Source organism: Chenopodium quinoa, unplaced genomic scaffold, assembly GCF_001683475.1.
Source record: "Chenopodium quinoa cultivar QQ74 unplaced genomic scaffold, ASM168347v1, whole genome shotgun sequence".
NCBI classification, from domain to species: Eukaryota; Viridiplantae; Streptophyta; class Magnoliopsida; order Caryophyllales; family Amaranthaceae; genus Chenopodium; species Chenopodium quinoa.
This window is the reverse complement of record NW_018742980.1, coordinates 2,493,508-2,509,354: the sequence shown is the minus strand read 5'-3', so window position 1 is coordinate 2,509,354 and position 15,847 is coordinate 2,493,508. Positions and strand designations below refer to the sequence as shown.

The 15,847-nt window shown below is 34.1% G+C and overlaps 1 protein-coding gene across 2 annotated transcripts; it reads right to left on the bottom strand.

The window, feature by feature from the left end:
- Positions 1 to 6,507: 6,507 nt before the first annotated feature.
- On the bottom strand, positions 6,508 to 13,780 carry LOC110729392 (histone deacetylase HDT1-like). 2 transcript variants are annotated; one of them, XM_021909130.1, is made up of 10 exons: positions 13,637 to 13,780; positions 9,363 to 9,433; positions 9,064 to 9,278; positions 8,881 to 8,903; positions 8,760 to 8,804; positions 8,466 to 8,671; positions 7,753 to 7,836; positions 7,573 to 7,666; positions 7,032 to 7,161; positions 6,508 to 6,939 (listed from the first exon to the last, which is right to left on the bottom strand). In XM_021909130.1, the coding sequence occupies exons 1-10, from the start codon at positions 13,647 to 13,649 to the stop codon at positions 6,879 to 6,881; spliced, it is 942 nt and encodes a 313-aa protein (XP_021764822.1). In that variant the 5' UTR covers positions 13,650 to 13,780; the 3' UTR covers positions 6,508 to 6,878. The 2 variants fall into 2 exon arrangements, with proteins under 2 accessions (XP_021764822.1, XP_021764823.1); XM_021909131.1 differs by having other exon boundaries at positions 8,881 to 8,897.
- Positions 13,781 to 15,847: the final 2,067 nt, after the last annotated feature.

Below are 15,847 nucleotides of genomic sequence, written 5' to 3'. Positions count from 1 at the left end.
GGATTTGGGTATGTTAACATGAATCATCACATGTCACGAACAACCGTTCGTAAAAAATGTAATCCATATTAAGACCACTTTTAATGTTGGGCAAAAATAATACTTGCCCAATATCTCTCTGCCCACTTTCTCTCTTAACAAATCAGTTTTACTCATGGGCAATTTTTTTTTCACAATTTCTCTCCCAATGGTGAGCAAAAATAATGCTTGCCCACCACTCTCTCTCTCTTACTTTTTCTGATGGGTTAATTCACTGCAGCCTGCCACGTGTTGCTTTCCCATTCGTTGAAGCTATGCGCGCGTTAGTCCAGAAATTCCTTTTTTTTTAATCTGATTTAAGTGGGACCCACGCTTGCACTGTTCATCATAAATTCTGCCCAAGACTTGGGCATTTTAACACTTGCCCACGGGCTTTGTCATTTCAGCCCACCATTGTAACCCTTATTTCTCCCTTCTTGCTCACAAATATGCCCATGAGCATATTTTTAGCCCACCATTGGTAGAGCTCTAAAGAAAAAAAAAAGTGTTACAATGAAAGTACTTCCTCCGTTAATGATTTGCAACATTCGTACCTTTCACGGAGGCCTAGGCAAAAGATTTAGTGGGTGTTTAAGAGTGGGTAATTGAAAAGAGGGGCATTTGATTAAAGAAGAGGGAAGGTGGTCCCGGTTTTTTTAAAGGAGGAAAGAGAGTCTGAAATTTTTGGGGGCCAATTATTTCCCACCAAAAATTTGACCCTCCTTTTTAAAAATTCAATCCTCATCCAAATTTTTCCCTCCCTTTGAATTTTTCATTCAAGGAGGGTATTTAAGCAAAACCTGCCAGCATTTGTTACAAGCATTCATGACAAAGTTCCAAAAGAATTTACAGTAAACCATTGTTTAAAGTACACCATTGATTATTCACTACAGTTAGACCAAAATCATCACCCTACTAGTAATTACTCCTACGTCAGTTAGATCATCTTCATCCCATTGCAGTGGTTCAGCTTCAGCACAGCACAACACTTCGAAAAATAGCAAGCCTCATTACCAGCCCTGCAATCTGGGAACTCAGCTTCATCAGAATAGGCAACATGGAAGAATATTTAGATGATGAATTTTTCAGCATTGACCACATGCTAAATGATGAAAGCAATATGGAACACAGTCAGACAAGCAACATGGAAGGGACTGAAAACAATGACAACAATGTCATACATGATGAATCAATGCAGCAACCCAAAGGCAGAAAAAAGCTCACAATTTCCCAGAAAAGGGAAATTGTGGATGCTTATCTTTTGAAGCTAGAGGGTGGGGAATTGCCAAGGGGTTTTTTTTATCACGGCAAGCTAGGAAGTTCAACGTGCACAGGTCAACAATTCAGAGGTTATTCAAAGACATAAAAGCACAAATGGCAGTAGGGACTGTGATAGATGTCAGAAGCAAGAGACTTGGCAAAACTGGACCCAAACCAACAGAGTACACAGATGAGTTTCTGCAATCAATCCCACTATACAAGAGGACTACTGAGAGAAGCTATGGAGCTGCTCTGAAGATTTCACATGTCACCATCCATAAGTTAAAGAAAAAAGGGAGGCTCAGAACACATACAAACACAAATCACCTGCTATTCACAATGGGGACCCAAAATTTGTGGATATGCAGCAGGTAGTCCACATAGATGAAAAATGGTTCTACTTGAACCCAGAGACAAGAATATTCCATCTCCTGCCAAATGAACCTAACCCCTACATGTGCCAACAGTCCAAAAGGTTCAAGATAAAAGGGATGTTCATGGCAGCCATAGAGAAGCCAATTTTTGACCCCCATGAAGTAGTCTTACATGATGGGAAATATGGAATATTTCCTTTTGTTTATGAAAGCACAACAAAGAAAAAAAGTAAAAACAGAGATTCTGGGGTTGTGGAAATAAAGGCAACACAAAATGTGAACAAGGGGGCCATCAGGGCAATGCTACTGAATAAGGTCATTCCAGGCATCAAAAGTAAATGGCCAGCCCATCTATCCAAGGATATATGGATTTAGTGGGATAATGCCAGACCTCATCAAATTCCCAGGGATGAGGAATTTATTGAAGCCTGTTAGTCAAATGGGTTCAATATTCAGTTCATTTACCAGCCACCTCAATCCCCAGACTTAAATGTGCTAGATCTAGGGTTGTTCAATGTCATACAATCCATACAATACCAATCATTTCCTAAGAACTTAATGGAACTCATAGAAAAGGTGATAGAGGCTTATGACTTGTTCGATCCAGTGTTGAACAAGCATTGTTGGATCAGCCTGCAATGTTTCATGGAAGAGATACTCAAAGACCTAGGAGGGAATAACTTCCCACCACCACACAAAGGGAAGAAAAGGCTTGAAAGACTGGGCATGCTACCAGAACAACTACAAGTGGACAAGGCTGTGGTTCAACAAGCTGTTAAATACCTCAACACAATTTTCATATCAACAGGTGAAGTGAATGATGAAGATGAAGGCATGCAAGTGGATGCAGACTGAAGATAACTCAAACACATAAGCAAGGTGACAGTGAGATTGCCACACATAACCAATGAATAGCAAGGTGACAAGTGCAAATCTAGTAGGTAGTATACTCTGTTTGTTAGTTGTCTAAGCTTCATTGGTTAGGTGTATTTTGTTAACATCCATGTTTACTATTACTGTAAGGCAGTCTTGACTACTGTGTTTTGAACATGTAAAAGCTTTTGATAACCTTTATGACTTCAACTGTGTTTGGTTTACTTCATTTTGAACAAGTGATTACTAAATGACAGTAAGTATGATGCACACACACATACATCAATCCATCAGAGGGTTATGATTTATCACAGAAATTGCATAGGTAGTTCCCTCAACAACAACTCACAAATGAAGTTGTTGGAGCAATTCCAACTTATGAATTTTATGGATCAAATGAGTCCCTTCATCACTTGGATTTCTCAAACACACAAAAAACATTAAGGGACTCTTAGTTCACCTAGGGACAGACAACTCATAAGGGGACTCATAGAGGGGCAGACATGTATGCCATAAGTTCATCATCATTCATCATATCCCAAACCCCTACACTTTTGGTGCCTACTTTGTACAACCTCAAACTCAATCCATACCAGATGTAGCACACAATGTAACAGAACTCATAAATGCACAACCACATCCAACAGGAGAAGCAGTACCCACAAATGAACAACACCAAGCCCACAGAACAAAAACCAGGATAAACCAACATGTAGACAACAGTATGCAACAACCATAGCAGCCAAATTCCCAATAATAGGCATTCAATTGGCCACCCATCCAAATACGAGAGCATGAAACAACAATCCCAGCATTTGACAACAAAAACCCACAAACCAGTACAAATAAGCCATAATATACCATGCACATACAACAATTACTACGCATAAGTCTGAAAAACGCAGGCTGAGCCTAAATATCACAATTACCAAGCAAATTAGGCTTCTAATCATAATCAACAAACAAATCAGAGACTTAAAGAGCATGATGAACTCATGAATAAATAAATACAAGGGTCAGAAGGTGTTACGCTGATGGATTAGTTGGAGCCTTAGTTGGAAGGGTTGTAAACCCCACCACGTTCAACAACAAGGTCAACAGGGGACTCAGAGCGCTCCCTTTTTTTGCCAGACAGAACTTGGGTAGACCTAGATCTACCCAGATCAACCACCTCCTGTGCGGTTTTGGCCGGGGAAAGAGCTGCAGAAGGGGTATCAGCACCATCGCCCTTCACACCTTCAAAATCAGGACCCTTTTTGCTCGGACCCTCACCCTTTTTGCCTAGATCTGAAGCCTTAGACCCACCACGTTCCTCATCAGACTCGTTTGGGGCAAGCTTTGCACCATCACCGTACATACGCTTCATATCCAGGTAAGTAGCCATACGCATTCCAATCAACCTCATCTTCCCAGTACGTCTCTAGCACTTGTATGTCGCAATAACTTCCCGATCTGGATTTTTCTCGTTTGGGGAACTCATACTCTTGGGTTTTTGACAGAAAGATGTAGAAGAGCACCGAGATCTGGAAAAATTAGGGTTTTAACCAAGAGAGAGAGAGTGAGGAAAACATATCGTTTCTGGGAGAAGAGAGAGAGTGAGGTAGCCCAGATCGAAACGAGAATAGAGGTGGAATGATGGAATCTGGAAGATTTTCCAGAAGGAAAGGGGCCTCATTAATGGAGGTGGTTGAAGGTTGCATTGATGAGGGTGGGTGAGAAGATGAAGTGAATCTGATGCAATTGATGGAAAAGAGGATAAGTGAGGAGATTTTTGGTGGGAATCATTAGGTTAAGATGAAATGGTAATAGGGGTATGTAATAAGATTAGCAAATTAGGTTAACATTTAATCAGTTTTTAACAAGGGCATTTTCGTAATTTTACAGGTTAAAATTTTACTATAAAAGGAAATAAACCAATTTGTTGCAAATAATAGGTAGCGCCTACTTTTGGTAAATGTTGCAGATAATCGTTAACGGAGGAAGTAAATGGAAAACGACAAAAATAAAAAAAATAAAAAAAAAAAGAAAAAAAAAGTTTTTTTATATCATTTTCTGGATTTGGGTATGTTAACATAAATGGTCACATGTCACTAGGAACTATCTGCAAAAAAAATTGTACGTTGTCCTAAAGAAAAAAAATGTGATACATTAAAAGTAAATGGAAAACGACAAATAAAAAAAGTAAAAAAAAAAAAAAAAAAAATCTAAAAAACCGTAGAAAGAAAAAATGGATAGTGTAAATTAAAAACCCAAAATTATGATATAAATATATGATAAGTAAAAAAAACTAAAACACAATATACATAAATAGACTTAAACATGTTTCAAAAAAAGAAAAAAAAAAATAGAGCTAACACGTAATTTAGGCGCAAAAAAAAAATTGTATATAAATTATGACATGTTCTTGAGTATGATTTTGACCCTCATCTCCACTCTATCCATCATCATATTCCTCAATCCCCAAAGACTCATATCACTCTTAATCACCATCCTCAAAGTTCTTTTAAAATCTTCTCCTATTCCTCATGATCCCATAACTTTTCCACTCTTGTCTCTGAATTAGATCCTCACTCAATCTTCGTTTTACATGGAAACCACTTTATGTGATTCTCCAATACCTTGTTATGATCTCAATAGATACAACACCTGCTTCTTCCTAATTTTCTCATTCTTCACCGATACTTTCTTGTATGGCCACACATCCAACATAACATAATAACATATGCATGTCCACCGCATTATTCGGTTATGCTTGGAAAAATAATTCTCTATTATTTTCAATTTTGAAAATTATTGGCATGATATTGTTAACTTACAATGAGTGGCAAAGCATTAGAATATCCCATTGTTTGAATCAAATCATCACTCAGAGTCATAGATTTGTCTACTATAACAAAAAAAATGTACAAGAGGATTACGCTTGACCATAGGATGGACGAATTGATTTCCTATCATATCCTTACTCATATATGCGGTGCATTGACATGAGGATACTTTGTTGCTTCATGGGTAGACACAATTATATGTTGTCAAAACCTTTAACATCTTTATTATAAGAAGGAGATTTTAGATTTGGAAAATTTTAGGGATTAAAGAGAGGCTATTATAGAGGTTAGATGGTGAAGATGATGGGAAAGAGGAGCGGAAAAGTGGTTGTGCTTGAAAGAGAGAACATGAAGAGAGTGAATTTTGATGATGAAAGGAAGAAGAGAGGCTGAGGGAAGACAGGCTAATTCGCCATAAGTGGACACCTTTTCGATCATCGGGTTGTTGGTTGATGATGGAGCGGAAAGAAATCAATTGATTTGAAGCAATGCTATAACAATCTAAGATTTTGAGATGAATTTGTAATTCACATTACATGAACTACTAGGACAATTCTCTGAGATGGATGTATTATTTTTTATCTTTAGAATAAGAGCTTAACAGATTGAGGAAAAAAGGCATACATGAATATAAACATTGTTAGATATACAATCAGTTGAATTGTAAAATGTACATCACACTTTTTTCATAAAGCTTTATTTCTTTATCACGATGTTCATGAATCATGATATAACCATTTTTTTTTTCGTATGTATGAACAAACATGTTTAATTTTTAACTTATTTACTCATCTAGAGCTTTCTTATACGAGCAAATGAGTTACAAAAAAAAAAAAAAAAAAAAAAAAAGTCATAGTTGCAGCATGACAGTAAAATTTGCTCTTTTTGGTACTTTTCAAAACATCAACTTGCAGCTTGTGATATTGATAAGAAAAGTATTACCATAAACAACCAAATCCAAAGAATCTAAAATAAACGCATTGCATTAGATTAAGATCAACCAGGGATCGAATTATGAGCCCAAGTACTCAAATAAGATGAATTTCAGATAGTTAGTATTCCTTTTATCCTGCACCTCAAAGACTGAGGTACCAGTCCGCACATCAACAAACAATATAGAAAAAAAAGTCCCCGGCGACAAAGAAAATGCAAAACCATCGAGCCAGAAAATACCTCACTCTGCTCTTTTTCATTCTGAAAATCTGATAGGGGCTGATAGCAACAGTTTATAGTTTAACAGACAAATCCTGGTAAAAGGTAACTTCATGAAGGACAAGGAGATCATATTTATACCGAAAAGTAACAATTTACGCATCAATAAAGATGGCAACTTTGTCTTCTACCCAACCAAAATAAACCGATGGTAAGGTCTACAGCATTTTACAAGAAACTAAGAAAATAATCTGGCCCTACATAACACACCTAGAGATAGAAATCAAGGATCAGTTTTATAAAAGTAGTCAGATTCTCAAAAGAACATGGCAACACTGCCGTAGTTCAGTAATTGCTGGCCTCAGCAAAATGTAGCTTAATTGCCACCATGCTTTGCCTTGGAATGAGATTGCACAGCTTGTTCAGAGCCAAATGATCTGTAAAAAGGGAGTTTACCATGTTAACACCACGTCAATCAACTGCATGGAAGTGTTTACCAAGTTAACAAAGATAGGAAAGCAATGCCTACTTGCTGCAAGAAGGGCAAACAAATGATTTGCTGGGAGTCTGCTTGTTAGACTTGTCAGCAACAGCAGGCGTTTTTCCAGTTTGCTTTGCAGGATGTGGTGTAGCAACATGGCCACTAACCTTCTTGCCCTCTAAAATACATAGTCATACACTAAAAATTAACATGCCATCATCTAACTCATATTATATAATAATACCAACAAACGAGCTGAGCTTTTTTCACAAGTAATATCAAAATTACTACAAAAATCTCAATGCATCATTGCATCATTCCTTGGAATGCAACTTATCAAGCTAAATCAGCAGCTAAATGTCAGTACAATAACTCTTAAGGGTACAAAGGGAGCAGAAAATGCACAAGATAGCATAGCATTAGACAGAATCCTAGAACTCCAAATCAAGAAAATTGAAGTCTTCCACAATCCATGCAAGTACGCAACAAATTATTTCTACCCTTTTAACAACCCCCATCTAACCATCCCCCAAAAATTATATTTGCAATGATCACCAAAATATTTATCAATATTGGCTCAAACACATACCAGTTTTCTGCTGTGGAGTAGAAAACTTTGCTTTTTTCTCAGGAACTGGAGTCTTTGATGTGGATTCCCCAGGTCTCTTTTTGGCTGGCTCAGGCTGAAGCAGGTACCATGTAAGCATCAGATCCATATATACTAACAAAAAGATACTTACATTAGCATGAAGCAAGCAGCAGCTTTTACCTTCTTTGGCGTCTCCTCATCACTGTCCTCTTCCTCGTCGCTGTCATCTTCCTCATCACTTTCAGCATCAGAACTCGCCATTTCCTGCAATAAAAGAGCATTATACAACAAATTGTCGTGACTCAACCAAATATACTTTACTTTTATAACTCAGCCATACCACAACATGAATACCATTCAAATTTACAGACCTTCGCTATTGTGGTTTGTTGCAGGTAGAAATGCTAACACATGACTCCAAAATCTAGAAGCAGAGGGATGGCATTGACAAAGACATAGAGGAAAATATTAAACAGTATACAATATCCCAAGTAACAGAGCTGAAGTTCACTTCTCTTTTTAGCAAAGCATTACATGTAACACAGTAGAGCGAATCAAATCTAACTAATAAACATAAGAGGGACATTGGGAAGATCCAGCAATTGGCCTTAAAAAATCAAAATAAACAAAATACCTTAATATGCAAGCACTATCATAATATCAAGTGGGATGAATAGCCATAAAATGATAAAAAGTACTCAATAAGAAAATATATGATAATAATGTGTTGTTCTTCAGGCACAATTACCCAGTAAAATCAAAATGCAAACACTTAGGTTTCTGCAGTTACCATAGCCTCCAAGTAATTAAATATAAAAAGCATATACTATAATAAAATTGAAGCCAATCAGTCTGCAATTATACATTTATACTAGCTATTAAAAACAAATTACCTCATCCGCTTCACCCTCATCCTCAACTGATTCATCATCCTCATCGTCATCTTCATCATCCTCAGTTTCGTCATCCTCCACATTCTTTTTGGCATCTTTGCTAGGCTCCACAATCTTCACCTTTGATGTACCTTCTGCCTTTTCAGGTTTCAAACCAGCATTGGGTTTGGACCCTGAAGGCTTTAAATCATTTGCTTCAGGCTTTCCTAAAGCAGCAAAATTTTCTAAGTATAAGCAATTTGTCACATGGAGTAGATGATAATATTTTAACTAGGAGGACTTGATACATATTACCATTGTTCAAGGCATCAATCGGCACAAGCTCCTCAAGATCATCCTCTGAATTTTAAAATTAAATGTAAGAACAATATGAGACAGAAGGTATGGGAACTCATACTGAAGGTAAAATTCTTACCAGATACATCCTCATCAGTGGACGTAAATGACAGACAAGGTCAAGGAGGATACAAAAAAGCAGACTATATATAAATGATTATAGCAAAAGGATATACCACAATGAATAATCAAAAGAAAGATTGAAGCCAAAATAAGGAAGAAAATCAAAATTAAATATGATGTTGGAAGCTATAAAGGATATGATTTAGAATCATCAACTCTATATCCAATAACGTGTACACTTCCTTGTTTCAAATCATGAGACAGTTCAAACTCGTCTTCAAATATTAGATCAAGGGTTACTTGAGGAATCCTTTCAAGGGAAAGCATTCCAGCAATAAACTTTTGACCATTCTTATGAACATAAAGGCGAATATAATCATTTCCTTTGTCCTTCTTGATCTCCCCAATACAGACCTACCAAAAGGATCAAGCAATGAAATATTAGAAAAATTGATGTCAGACAGTAAAGTTGAGTAAGACAAAAATCTCCTATTTCACCTGCGACAGATGCAACATCTTGCCTCTACCAGGGTTCACCTTCAAGGAGCCTCCACTTTTTATCTCAGCACCTGCAGATATTGAACAAGTGATACAGTAAAGTAATGACTTTGTAGCTCAACTAACAAAAGGCCGAGAGGGAGTAATTCAGAACTCCATTCCTTCAATGTGTGTAGATCATAATTACATACACGACAAAGATACTTCCTTTGTTTCATAAAACAAGTCATTTTGGCATATAATAAGAATTTAGGAATAGCAATATTTTATGCACATATTTTAACTATCCTGAATTACTGGTTAACATCCATATGGTTTTACAAGAATAAAGATACCAGGAGATACTAGATCAATTGATTTATATGTATGACTAAGGTCCTATACTCTACAATAGAATACAGTTCATATTTAACTAACTCTCGACTTTACAGAAAATTCTTAAAATTTACTGAAGCGTAAAAAAAGGGAGAGAGAGAACTTTTTAATAATTTAATAAAAATGAGGTGAAATTGCAGAATTCTATGTATAAACAAGAATAAATGGGAAAATTTTAGTGAGAAATAACAATGTTACGAACGACTATGAGCTTATCATAAGGACATAAATTGCTTGTTAAATAAAAAAGAAAAAGAAGCATGAAACCCATAACATTGTCAAAGATAAATTTAGAATAAACTTGAAGGAAACCTATACGTACCAAAAATAATTGCGAAAAAAAGAACATAGCTGTAAAAAAAATAGATAAAGAAACCTAGTACTAAAATTACCAAAAACTTGTGAAATCCTACTTCAATTTAACAAATAAGTTACTGGTTACAAAAATTAAAAATAGGGAAATTCTTTGGTGACCATATACTTTTTCAATTTCTCTTTGGTAGACTGAAGAAAAAAAAAAAAAAAAAAACCTTGTGATCTCCTGTAACCATGTACTAGTATGTATTCTCTTAAATAAGATTACTGAGGTAAAAAATAGGATAATAAGCCTAATAATCTAACCATGTTTAACATAAAATGCATTTAATTAAAAAAATGCATTTACTTCCCACCCACCAAACATAAATACATAACTACTCTGCTCTTTGAACTACCCCAGCAATATGTCGAATATTTCTTCACTTTCACTGTAGTTTTCTTCGATAAATGGTAAATCAAATTTTATACCCTCTCTTTCACTCGCATTTCATCTTCCGCCTTCCATTGCGGATCAATCCTGAATTACAAAGGTTGATTTCAGTGGGCTCGGAAGATTGGAGGTGGCGGAAGTGTGGTATTTTGGGATTTATGTCGAACGATCGAAATTGTGGAAATTGGGGAATTTCGATCTAACGGCTTGGTCCAAGATTTCTTCTTTGCACCCAATTACATGAATATACTATATTTCCTTGAGTCTGAAATACGAACGTCTGCACATTTCCTAGGGTGGCAATTGCAAACCTTCATCTTCACCCATTTATTTGCTGCCATTAGAAGCAAAGAAGAACAAGTAACAAGGCTACAATAGGAGGGCAATTAGCAGATTACAAGAAAAGGAGAAATAGACTAAAAGAACGGCCTGTTAAGGGCTTTTTATAACCTATCACAGGTTTTGGACTTGTGGCGGGGGAACCCTATTGCATTTTGGAGGAAAATACATTTTATGCTAGCCATGGTTAGATTTTAAGCTTATTTAAACTTATTTAAGTAAATACTTCTTAGTACATGGTTATCAGAGATAATAATTAATTTTTTTCAGTCTACCAAAGAGAAATTGCAAAAGTATATGGTCACCAATGAGAATTCCCTTAAAAATATTACAAAACATGGAATTCAACATGTAAATTTTATTAGAAATAGCAAATTAACAACAATTACCAATTTGAAGTTGCAAAATAAGTCGAAATTCAAAAATTAGTACATGCCTTCGTCAATAATTGTACACCGTAGGAGATCTCTCCCCTAAGTTCACTTCTTCAACTATGAAATCCATGCTACAAATTCTAATTCTAGAGTTTCAAATCTAAATTTTGACGCAAAAAATTGAAATTTCGTAAATTTAAAGCTAATTTTATACGTAGTAGCAATGAAAACTGCAAAGAGATAAGGGAGATTTTCTTAAAATTTTGCAATATTTATTGTACTTTTGCCTACGGTAGTATTCTCAATAACCCCCCCCCTCCCCCCCCACACACACACAAAAAAATAATGGTTATACTTTAGGTCCTTTACACACTTACAAATAATTCATATAAAACTTTGAACATTAGTATCTCTAATTATGTATTTGTAAAAATTATAAAATTTTGATTCTTCAATGATACTTACTCTAACAAATCTCATATGATCACATTTTCCTTACATATAAATCACAAAGTGGAATTTATAAAAACTTGATGCTTCAACAATACTTATTCTAACAAGTATCATATGATAACATATTCCTTACATATAAATCACAAATGATGGTCAAAGTGGAATTTTTGAATTGTGTGTCAAATCTAGGGTGTACCAATATTTCAATACAAAGAGTTCAGCTCCCTCACTTTCTCTCTTTAGAATGATTTCACAGCTTCATCTACAAACTTTAAATAAAGAAGACCTAATCATATTCCTCACATGTGAAACAAAGGCAAAGAATATGCAAGGGGTGTAATAAATTATCTCCACAGTCCAACAAAATGAAGAGGATCAAAGACTTGGTAGCAATTAGAGTAAAGATGATTGACAAGGGTCTATGGCCAGAAGTTAGCTAAACCCCTTTTTGAGTCTTTTTATACCACTCTTTCCCTTAAAACCCTTTCTTCCAACAATCTGACCTAGCGTAGACAGAGGATACACACTATGCAACAAAAACTACTTGAGTATGGTTGCCCTTGCAATGAGACTGCCTTATCTAAGGTTTTGTGCCAGCTTGAAGGAAAGTAGGGCACACTGGTGCTTTTAATGTTTTTCCTGTTGCCCATGACTTGAACAACTATAGGAATCAGGTTCGCCACAAAGGCACAGATGCGACAATGAGAGTGGACATTAAGCAGGTAATATAATGGAGTACCAATTTTTAAGAAGTCAGCATAAAGATGAAATTGCAATATATTTTCTAAAGCCAAAGAGAAAAGGGGAAAAAAAAAAGGGTTACATACACATTACAGTATGCTAGAAAAGTAATCTCTTTATCTCATTCACCCTCTATCCCTGCTACGCAACCACATGCAGAGATATGCAGAAACAAGCAGTCCAATGCTTGTACGTGTATTAATAGCTGATGCTATGGAAAGGATCAGAAAACAAACAACACAACCACAAAGGGAAAAATAAATGGAACATGTTCATAACAAATCCAAAGGAAAATCAACATATCAGGTCATGAGTATTGTCGAGTATACTTACTGGGACAAATTATGTAAATCTCCAAACAATATCAACAACAATACAGACGCTTATATCATGTTAAAGGTATCATGAGTCAATGATCCTTCTAAAGATTTGAAAGTCAATATTCTTTACACTAAAAGCAGTTTGTTCGGGTTATAACTTAACAATTACAAAATACCGCTTGTTCACTCGCTCATTAACAACATGACCAAATTACAATCAAATTTTCCCCTCCGTCCTATTTAGTATTTTAAAAGATTTGCCTTTTTTAATCAAGTTTATTCCTTTGAATTAATCCCATTTTGATTGAAACAAAAACCTGACTTTGATGCTAAAACTCCAAAAGCTTTCATATCTGTATAAGGCCGGGTCCTCCGGCAAAATAAAACCGAAACTTGGAATACTAGATAATCAAATTCAATCCCTAAAAAGACATTATCAAAAGAAATTGGCGACGACTAAGGCAATAATAACAACGACCTACAATTTCCATTCAGTCAACCAGAGCCCTAAACTTCAAATGTAATCAACAATTATTAGATAGTAGATAGTCAACTACACGTCCAATTTGGGTCAATTTTATACCCATTTACACATTAACATCATACATAATTTTCATAGACCCTAAATTACAATTTAATGAAATAATAATCCGAAAAAAAAAAAAATTGCACAACAACGGGAACAAAACATCGATAAACAGAAGCGAAATTCCTCATTTTTTTTTTTTTAGTAATTAACAAACAAAACTAAAAATTAAAACGGAAAAAAAAAAAAAAACCATAATCAAACCGAATATAGGCAAAAAAAATTGACCAATAAAATGGACATGCAAGAAGATTAAAATAAAACCCTATAAAGCGTAATCAAAGCGTGTAAAGTAGAATTGAAGCAGAAACATAGAAGGAGGGAGGAGAGAGATGTACCCCAAAACTCCATGGAAATGGAAGGGAATTTGATCAGTGAGAAGGAAGGGGAGAGTGTGTAACTTGCTGAGTGATTTTCGAATTTGTTAAATGGATTCCAAAACGTTTATATAAAGTGATTTTCGAATTTGCTCAGATGTACAAATTCGTACTAAAAAAAAATGGATAAATTTAATATATAAAAAATAAAGTACGCATTTTTGGAGAGCGCCACGTAGAATATACTTATTTCGACCAATAAGAATAAAGATTTGTATTTTATTTTTGAATTAAAAAATTATGTCGCCACCTAGATAAAAATAACGAATTAGATTTGATATATCTAAATTTTTAACGCCACGTAGATTATAATCCACAAATTAAATTATTTTAATGAAAAAAATAAAGTAAAAATATAGGAAAAGATAAATTTATTAATTCAATACTACGAGTATAAGAAATCCAAAAAAAATATACTAAGAAATATTTAAATGATAAACGCTTAATATAAAGTTTGATACCTATCATTATAAGATAAATTTTGATAATAATTATGATAAGAAATACAAATTGTTCGTTAATTATAATTAAATTAAATTTTGTGATACCTATTATTATAAATTGACACATCATCCGACATAAACAAAATTTCGTATCAATAAAAAAACCCCATCAAGCGAATTTTGTGTTAGTAATTTTGTATTAATTTTTGGTCATCAATGACCGGGTAATTTTTAGCTTAATTTTTAAAATCTTATGTTTTAAATTAGTATTTCTAATTATTACTTACATTGTATTAATTTGGGATACTCGACGATTATATGTTTATGTTTTATTTACTAAATGTTTTTTTACATGCAAATCTAACACATCATACGACAAAAATAAAATTTCGTATCAATACAAAATCCATCAAGCGAATTTTGTGTTAGTAATTTTGTGTTAGTTTTAGGTCATCAATGCCTGGGTTATTTTCAAAATCCTATGTTTAAATTTATATTTGTAATTATTAGTTACATTGTATTTATTTAGGATATTTAACGATTATTAGATGTTGTATACTTAATATATGGATGGCTTTAGTTATTTTTGGAGATGATGAAAAAATTCCAATGTATAGATTTGATTTTATATCGCAACAATTTTTCATTTTTGGTAAATATATTGATTTATTTTATATAAAAGTAAAGATTTAATTTATATCAATTTCAGATTGGCTAACATTTCACGGTTCAATTTATCCATTGATGTAGTAGGTTGGTTGTGGATGAGGTTGATGATTCTATCGAAATAAAAGATATGGTAAAACAATGAATAATGATTTAGAATTTAATTATTAAAAATTTATCATTTCACATTAAAGATTTTATATAATGGAAAAAAATATCATATTTACAATTTATTTATATTTAATAAATTCATTATAAATTATAGTAAAAAAAAAATATTAAACGTTTGTAATTTTGTCTGAAATTATTAAATACAATAAATCAAATAATTAAAAATCTTAGATGAAAAAACTGTGCATCGCACAGGATTCCATCTAGTTTAAATAAAAATTATGCACTTATACAAAAATATTTGTACTTTTATAGTTTTAGATTTTTATCAAAATTATTATATACTACATGTTCAACATCTCCTAATACATATTTCAATGTAGGAGTTCATTTATTAGTGTGATATTTTAAATTGTTTCATTTTTTTAAAGATAAATTAATAGGTTTTAGTTGTAACGTAGAAGTTTCTAATATTTAAATTTAAAACTTGTTAAATATGATAGCTCAAAAAAAAAAAAAGATGACATCATCCTTGCATTTAGGCGGAAAAAATTTTAATAATGTGGATAGTGATGACGTCAGTAACGTTTTGTTTTAGTAATAGTTAATAGATTTGTTTGAAATAATCTTTATGGGTCCATTTTGTGAGAAAGGTGGAAAAAAGAACAATTTGGCCTTGTTTGCTGGTTGTTTGTCTTGACTGGTTTAACTAGCTGTTGGTTTTAGTTGTTGGTTGTTTATCTTGGTTGGTTTGACTAACTGTTTGAAAGGAATGGTGTCCTTCTAACAAGTGTATTCTTCCGATAGAGGGTTCAGAATTATTACGGAGCTAATTCTTCAGTAAGGTCAAGTGATCGGAATGCCTAGGTGGAGGCCGCTTCCGATCAGTAATATCAATGTACAATTGATGTTACAGCTTAATCTTAACTGAACCCTTTGGGTCGAACCCAAT

What these genes read in the sequence shown, in the direction of transcription:
- LOC110729392 (XM_021909130.1), bottom strand. An exon ending in ATGAGGGTGAAGCGGATGAG is followed by an intron (nt 7,837 to 8,465) that starts GTAATTTGTTTT and finishes CTTTTATTGCAG; the next exon opens with GAAATGGCGAGTTCTGATGC. An exon ending in ATGAGGAGACGCCAAAGAAG is followed by an intron (nt 7,667 to 7,752) that starts GTAAAAGCTGCT and finishes TACCTGCTTCAG; the next exon opens with CCTGAGCCAGCCAAAAAGAG.